This window comes from Nanorana parkeri, unplaced genomic scaffold (genome assembly GCF_000935625.1).
Source record: "Nanorana parkeri isolate BGI_ZX_2015 unplaced genomic scaffold, ASM93562v1 scaffold1182, whole genome shotgun sequence".
Classification (NCBI taxonomy): Eukaryota; Metazoa; Chordata; class Amphibia; order Anura; family Dicroglossidae; genus Nanorana; species Nanorana parkeri.
The window spans coordinates 193146-202151 of NW_017307450.1; the positions used below are offsets into that span (position 1 = coordinate 193146).

The following is a 9006-nucleotide window of genomic DNA, read 5'->3' on the forward strand; positions in this document are numbered from 1 at the left end:
AATAATACATTATTTAATAGTTAACAGGGTGAAATGACAAGGACTTGTGATGGTGATATATGCCGGTGTCATATACTTTGCTTTTACACCATCCCTGTTCATAGTATCCATATTGGGGGTATCTACATCCTGGTCATAATCCCACCGGAAGCCATCAAAAGAGATGAGCAGGAGCTTGTGGGGAGCTCTCTGTGTCTTTGGAAAAGGGACAGATGTACTCAATAACACAAGAGAAGAGAGCAGTGCGCACAGAGTTAACATCTTCACTGCAGCTGGGCCAGGAAGGAAAGTGAACAACTGATATTCAGTTTCATAGAATTATAATATCTGAGAACAAAGTTTGCCCTGATATCTAATCTATTACAATCTTTACAATGCAGATGGATCAATACCTATCTGGAACCAACATTTCACAATGTTTACTCTGCAAGAAATACACACTATATTACCAAAAGTATTGGGACGCCTGCCTTTACACGCACATGAACTTTAATGGCATCCCAGTCTTAGTCCGTAGGGTTCAATATTGAGTTGGCCCCCCTTTGCAGCTATAACAGCTTCAACTATTCTGGGAAGATGTCCACAAGGTTTAGGAGTGTGTCTATGGGAATGTTTGACCATTCTTCCAGAAGCACATTTGTGGGGTCAGGTACTGATGTTGGACGAGAAGGCCGGGCTAGCATGTCTCCACTCAAATTCATCCCAAAGGTGTTCTGTCGGGTTGAAGTCAGGCCAGTCAAGTTCCTCCACCCCAAACGTGCTCATCCATGTCTTTATGGACTTAGCTTTCTGCACTGGTGCACAGTCATGTTGGAACAGGAAGGGGCCATCCCCAAACTGTTCCCACAAAGTTAGGAGCTTGAAATTGTCCAAAATGTCTTGGTATGCTGATGTCTTAAGAGTTCCCTTCACTGGAACTAAGAGGCCAAGCCCAACCCCTGAAAAACAACCCCACGCCATAATCCCCCCTCCACCAAACTTTACACTTGGCACAATGCAGTCAGGCAAGTACCATTCTCCTGGCAACCGACCAACCCAGACACATCCATCGGATTGCCAGACAGAGAAGCATGATGCATCCAACGCTTTGCATTGCACTTGGTGATGTACGGCTTGGATGGAGCTGCTCGGCCATGGAAACCCATTCCATGAAGCTCTCTACACACTGCTGTTATGCCAATCTGAAGACCACACAAAGTTTGGAGGTCTGTAGCTATTGACTCTACAGACAGTTAGTGACTTCTGTGCACTGTGCGCTTCAGCATGCGCTGACCCCGCTCTGTCATTTTACGTGGCCTACCACTTCATGGCTGAGTTGCTGTTGTTCTCAGTTGCTTCCACTTTGTTATAATACCACTAACAGTTGACCGTGGAATATTTAGTAGCAAGGAAATGTCACGGATGGACTTATTGCGCAGGTGGCAACCTATCACGGTACCACGCTTCAATTCACTGAGCTCCTGAGAGTGACCCATTCTTTCACAAATGTTTGTAGAAGCGTCTGCATGCCTAGGTGCTTGATTTTATACACCTGTGGCCATGGAGGTGATTGGAACACCTGAATCCAATGATTTGGAGGGGTGTCCCAATAATTTTGGCAATATAGTGTACATAAGATGTTACTGCTATGGTGTTTTTATAAAATAAAACTACAATGAATTGTGTATAAGGATAGGGCATACTGTACGTATAATACATACTGTCACATATAATGCAATAAAAAAATAGTTTCTTTTTCTGAAGGTAGGTAAAAATTGAACTGATAATGGACTGCCGTGTCCATTATCAGTTATGTGTTTGATTTGTTTCTTTTCCAGTCGCAGGATCAGAGCTGATCACTTCTAGTGTAAGGCTGGCCATACACTTTCATGTTGTTCAGCCCTGTGAACTATTGCATTCTGCCAGCGGCGGGTGTGCCACTATCAGCATACCTGAACTGGGACAGCAGCTAATTAGATGCAGCCTCTGTTCGTCTGAGAATTTTCAGAGGCTAGCATAATTCTTCACAGGGGAGATCAGCGAACAGATGTTCCCTGGTCTCTCACCACTCTCCAAAAAAACAATTTTTTTAAAGTCCCCCGCCCCCCACATAAACACGCAAACATACGATGGGGACGCCTATCGAAAATGACAATTGCACCTATTGTGCCGCACATGTTGCATATCACCGCGAACGTCGCAGTGTGAGCAATAGTTTTAGGGCCATTAATCACTGATAACACTGAGCTGATGAGCAGTAAAAGCGTTTGAAGCGTCGCCTATGGCCAATTTTCGGTGTGGTAGTTTTTTTTGCGATTTTGCGGACCCGGGCATAATTTTAAGGCTTGGCATGTTTGGTGTCTATTTACCCGACGTGACCCCGTCTTTTATATTTTACCAAAAATATGGGTAAGAATAAATGTTTTTAACATAATGTAGGGAAAACATTTTTTCTTCCGAAATTTTCTGAACTTTTTTCATTATATAGTAAAAAATAACCCCCCTGCCCAGTGGTGATTATATACCACCCAAAAAAAAGCTGTATGTGTCCCTAAAACTTTTTAACATAAATTGCAAGGCTATAGTCCGGTCATGCTGACTGGTGACATTTTTGACTCACTGGTGAAACACGCTAACATTTTTCAAGCCCTGAATGTAGGTGTTATCCCAATTTGCCTGAACAAGTGGATCTACACTGTAAGGATGGTATTCCTCTCCGCTAGAGCTACACTAGAAAATGAGAATTGTATTCTGCATTGGGTTGGGGGAGAGGAGCGTGAAGTATTTTATGTCCGAATTCAGTGCAAACCCTACAAAGCGAACAAATCAAACAACATTCATTAACTAATATGTACAGTAAATACCCTATAACTGATACCGCCTTGCTGTTGACTTTGTCCTTTTGTAGCATGTGTCTAGTGACTCTCCTCTTCTTGTACAACTTTAATCCCATTAGCCATGTGCACCAAAGAGCACACACTTACCAGTTATAGATATGTGTACGTATCGCATCCTACAGTATCATACATGAGAGCTACAGTCCCCTGATAATTGACTCATCGAGCAAAGGTTAAATCTGTTTACTCAGGTAGCATTGTTTTAAAAATTGTTTCCTTATAAAAACATTCTTTAACCCTTTAAAGAACTCCGGGCTAATTAAATCTTAGCCCTTGCAGTGGGGCTACCCCTGCACTGGAAGGGTTAAGTGCTCATTCTGTCTAGGGAGTGAAAATAACAGAGATACACTCACCTGAACCTCGATCCTGCCTGGCTTCTAGGACAGTCCTTGCAGCGTTGCTCCCCCTCCACTCTGGCGATCTAACGTCCAGTAAGTCTTCACTTCCTATACATTGTATGGGACATGAGGACACCGAGGGCCATTCCAATCTGGAGTGGAGGAGGAGATAGGCTGAAGAGACCGATCTAGCTCAGAGATGGGATTGTGGTTCAGATGAGTACACCTCTGTTATTTTAGCACCTTTGACAAAATAAGCACTTAACCCTTGCAGTACAGAGCTAGCCATGCTGCAAGGGTTATGATTTAATTTGCTTATAGTTCTTCTTTAACCTCCCTGGCGGTCTGATTATTTCTTTTTTTTTTTTCCTTTTTTTGTTCGATTTTTTTTTATTCCCGCCGGTTCCGCCCCCCTGCGACGCGGACGCTCACAAGGGACGGAAGACAGAAGACGGATGCCGGCATCGGCCGCAGGACACAGCGCGGCTCGAGGGACAAGGTGAGTAACGCTACTGTGTAATCCCGAGTGTGGCTCGAGGTTATGGTACTGAAAATTAACCCCGAGCCACACTCAGTGAAGGTTAATATGAAAAATGTTTCCAGAGCCCATTCTTATATGTTTGTGAGCCTCACAGACAATACTTCTTTAAGGGCTTGTTCACACCAAATGTAGACCAGATCTGAATGAGTTTCTGCACATGCAGTGCAGTGTGTTTTGCCACGTTTTTGCCGGGTTCCGGGCCGTTTTTGTAAAAAATATATTTTTTTTTGCCTAAAATGGGCTATCAGTCCGTTCCAGGGTGTTTGCTTGTGTTTTTCATGCGTTTGCATGCGTTCCAGAGCAGGAAAAATAGGGCTTGCTGCAGTTTTTTTTTTACCTGCTCTGGAACTGAACGCTGCACTGTGAACTAGAGCCCAAAGTACCATTGGAATACATTGGACGCAGTTTTGATCCGTTCTGTAACTGCTCTGCTCCGCACCTGGGCTATCAGTCCGTTCCAGGGTGTTTGCTTGTGTTTTTCATGCGTTTGCATGCGTTCCAGAGCAGGAAAAATAGGGCTTGCTGCGGTTTTTTTTTTACCTGCTCTGGAACTGAACGCTGCACTGTGAACTAGAGCCCAAAGTACCATTGGAATACATTGGACGCAGTTTTGATCCGTTCTGTAACTGCTCTGCTCCGCACCTGCTCCGCACTTGGTGTGAACTAGCCCTTGATATTTATATATTTTAAATTCTTCATTAGAATGTGTCACCCAGAGATAACAGGTGGAAGCAAAGCTTTCCAAAGTTATAGAAAGCACGATGGCTACATTGAGGCAGTTAAGCTGGCCATACAGCAATCCATTTCTTTCGCTCAGCCTGTGGGTACTGATAAATGTTTTTATAACATAAAGTAGCGAAAACAGGTTTTTTTTTTCCAACATTTTCGGAACTTTTTTCATTATATAGTAAAAAATAAAAACCCCAGTGGTAATTAAATACCACCAAAAGAAAGCTTAATCTGTCCCCAAAAATGGTATAACATTAATTTCAGTACAGCGTTGCATGACGGAATAAATGTCAGTCAAAGTACTGCAGCGCTGAATACTGGAAAATGGCCTGGCCAGGAAGGGGTTTAACACCCCGGTCTTGAAGTGGTTAAAGAAGCATTCTTTGAGGTGTAAATATCATGTCCACATAGAATTATATTATTCATTTACTGGAAAGAAGTTGTTTTTACATTTCCCCATGAAATATATCAGTTACACTTTTTATAGAAAGGTCCCATAATCTCATAATGATTGTAGAAAACATTGAAGTCTTTTGAAATGTATAGAATATATTTTTGAAGCCAGACATGATCCCAGTTATTATTATTATTATACAGGATTTATATAGCGCCAACAGTTTGCGCAGCGCTTTACAATATAGGGAAGACATTAGAATCACAATACAAATCAAGACAAGATGGTAAGGAGGACCCTGCCCCTGAGGGCTTACAATCTAAAAGGGAGGCACGATGTTAGCTTCTGAAGTATCTTCATATCTAAGTTACGTAATACCAGAGTTCATTTAGGGCTTGAAATGTCTTTATCTTGTCTGACCTTGTCCTTGTGTGGAACAGAGTGGTTCTTGTTTTATAGCATTATCATTATCTCTGTATTGACTATTTAACTTTTGAACAGGAATGTTTCACATTGAGATGCATTCCAGCTTGTGGCCTAATCACATGATAAACTAGTACACCGTGGTAACCGAATCAGGAAAATCAAAGATTCTCTCATTTAATTTGCCTTATCATTTTTATTGGTTCTGTCTGATGAGCAGAAAATCTTGAGCACATAGCTCCCCAGGCAATGATTTATGAATTATATGTTTGTCTGAAGACTGGATAAAGTTTATAACCACCTTCCGCCTGACTTATTGGTCAGTTTGCTTATAACTAGAGATGAGGCTAGGCTTGGTGCAAACCCAGTTTCTCCTGAGTTTGCCAAACCCGCTCAAAACTGTTACCACCACCCTCTCCTCCCGACCCAATCAGTGGCGGCGGAGGAATTCCCCACTCTACTGTGCCGCATAGCTGTGGGGGAAGGGATTGCTCCTCTCTGCAACTGATTGGGCCATTAAGAGGGGGTGGCAATCAGAGTTTTGAGTGGGTTTGTCCAAAATGAACTGGGTTTTCGCCAAGTCTAGCCTCATTCACATTTAAAACTACAAGAAGGTGTAACATTTACATTTGCTTTAGATTTTTTTTTCATTCAGCTTTTAGGATGAACAGAAAACAATCTAACAGATTCCTAACAACTGCTGAGGCTATTGTATTTTGGCAGTCAGCTCTGCCGACTGTCAAAATGCCTGGGTAATGGTGAAATGAGCCAGGCTAGGACTTGCTTGCCAGTTACGGATGTGGAATTGTAATGGGATTAGGATTGGACAGTAGATGGGAAGAGGTGGTGAATAGAAGTGTAAGGAGGAAGAGGAATTGCTACTGGAGGCAGATTCTCCCATTGGAAAAACTCAACTCTCACTTTGGCAGCAGCGTGTGCCCCTCCATCAAACCTGGGGATGAACAGCGTCGTTCCCCCTTCAGCCCCAGTGGCAGAACCTCTAGCTCTAATAGCCACCATCTGGACTTGGGTGGAGCACATTTTACATATAGCGGTTTATTCAATCCTGGGTGGAGCAATATATATTTATTAGGGATGTCCCGATGCCACTTTTTCAGGCCCAAGTACAAGTACATCAAGCGCAAGCTTCGGCGCTAGGCTTCGGGCTTCGGAATGGACTGCGCTGGTGGGAACTGTGGCCAGAAATAGCATAGGGATACATTGGGATGCATTTTGGGTCCAGAAACAGTCTGGTCTGGAGGTAATCTGGATGTGGTGTGAATGGATCCTGATGCCTCGCTCACACCAGATGCAGTGCGTTTCGGCCCTATTCTAGCCAGAACGCACTGCCTCGCAATGCAAACGGCTTACTTTCTTGTGGGGCAGGAAGGGGGTCCATGTAAGTGAATGGCCCCGTAGCCAGACCCTCCGGCCACAATGTGATCGGCCGCATGGGATCACAAGGCACATTATGCCTGCGGTCCGGTGCAAACAAAATGCTGCAAGCACTATTTTGTTCGCACCGGACCAGACCGCAGGCAGTGCGTTCTGGTTAGAATCGGGCCGGAACGCATTGATCTAGTGTGAACGAGGCCTTAGCATTTCTTTGATAATAGAAACGTTTAATGGTTGTCTCAGGAGCTTACACTGGAATTAATTCAGAGCTAAGGCAATGGTGACATCTTGTGGCTGATAGTAAAGTATATATTGCAAACTAAAATTTACTCATTTATGACACCTAGTGGTTGTTTTTGTATCTGCAGCCAGCAATACACAATTTTTGATTTAAAATGAATTCCAAAGTCTCCATGAGTCGCAGAAATATGAAACTTGCCTGAAGTTTAGCTTTTGCATTGGGAAAGGAAAATAACCGTTTTCTTGACACTAGTGTGGTCACATACACTTTGGACTCAACACGGGAGGTGAACGGTGAAGTATTTTAATCATTAGGGCTCATTCATATAAGTATGCATGCCCCTAAAAAGACGCGATCCTGGAAGTAACAGGTGCTGCGTGTAATTGTGTGCTGCAGCCTGTGTTTCCCTATGAGAAAACACAGCTGCATGCAACTACACATAGCCACACGCAGACCCATATCTGCACATACATGTAGGTCTGGGTGCCTGCACTTGGGCGCAGACAGTGTGCGTCTAAGTCGGGCACCCGGATCCACGCACATGTGCAGGTATGGGTGTGCATGTGACTGCATGTAATTGCGTGCAGCCACGTCCCCCCATATTGAAGATGTCCCTTCCGGGATCGGGTCTTTTTCCGGGAGTGCACACTGTACGGACGTGCACACGCATCTGAATGAGCCCTTAGACAATTTGTTAATTTGTTTAGAACTGAATATCCAAACTCTACTGCGCACTATGTGGAATGGGTTGCTGCTTTGTAGAAGACTCTGGAGATTGTAACACACTAGCCTGTTTAAACAAGGATGCCACAGTGTCATATCTCTCTCTACTGATGACAACAGTATATGGAGAGAACTAGCTTTTTGGGCCATAGTTTCCTTCCCAGTGTGCACCTTTTCCTCCTGACATGTTCTGGAAAAAATAATAAAACAGATCTTTTTTTTCTTTTAATCATGTGACTTTTTAATGGATAATAATAAAGAGGTGTTATAAAGTGTTAATGCTTTTTTTTTGTGTGTTGTGTTTTTCTTTTTCTGGTTCACTCACCCCATTAAGGTGGCCATACACTTTACAACCATCGCAAGACCTTAGTCTTGCGATGGTTGTAAAGTACTTAAAAAAACGTACGATCTGCCCATCTTGGACAGGCAGATCGTACTTGTGATCACTGCAAGCCCGTCCCCCTGGGGGGCGGGCTTCTGATTACCGCAATGCTGAACGGGCAGTGTGCGCGTGCGCTCACCGGCCCATTCGGCATTTGTCTCCCGAGCATCATTCTAAGGAGCATGCTAGAAAACCAGCCGAAAATCGTACGATTTTCGGCTGGTTTTCTAGCATGCTCCTTAGACAAAAGAAGTGCGACCGTACGAGAATCATGCAGTGTATGGGCACCTTTAGTTATGAATGGAAAAAATCAGTTTGCTCCGGGAAGATTTGAAAATAACAGAGAAGCTGATTGGCTGCAGTACAAATCTGCTCCAGATTTTGCCTGCTCCAGTTTTGATAAATTCCCCCCACTGTATAGACGATGATTTTTTACAGGACCTTAGACCGCTGCAGAGGACGGGGCTAATAAGACCCCTATGTTATAGCACATATACTGTGACAGGTCCTCTTTATGGAGAAGCTGATGAAGCAGAGATCTGCCACTTCTCCAGCTACAGCAGAAGCCAGACTGAAAGTGGAAGTGATGTAATACACATCACTCCCACATTCAGTGATCAGAGGGGAGTTCAGCCACTGGAATGTGCTGATCCCCTTCGATCCAGCCACAGAGTCCAGCTGTGTCACTCCTCGGCCCGCAGAGGACAGCAGAGCCTGGGAGAGCCGGCAGCAGCAATGGAGGGAGTGGGGTGCACACAGGCCCGGATTCCCCACAAGGCCACCGAGGCCCGGCAGGGCGCAGATGGGCAGCAGCGTCTGTGGAATCCCCTGACGCCCGGAACATGCAGTTCTGGGCGGCGGGGCGGTAAGTTACTTTCTACATTTAGCCCTGCTTTGGGAAAGCAGAGCTAAATGTAGCGTGAGGAAGCCGGCACTTGTTCTCCCCCCCCCCGCCCCTTGCACT

At 44.4% G+C, this 9006-nt stretch overlaps 1 protein-coding gene across 1 annotated transcript in view; it reads right to left on the minus strand.

The window, feature by feature from the left end:
- The window catches only part of ENPP7 (ectonucleotide pyrophosphatase/phosphodiesterase 7), a 28300-nt gene extending 28039 nt beyond the window's left edge, over nucleotides 1–261 (minus strand). Inside the window, exon 1 of the mRNA XM_018568389.1 lies at nucleotides 21–261. Within this exon, the coding sequence (XP_018423891.1) occupies nucleotides 21–261 (241 nt within the window). The remainder of the gene's footprint in view (nucleotides 1–20) is intronic.
- Between the last annotated feature and the right edge of the window lie 8745 nt (nucleotides 262–9006).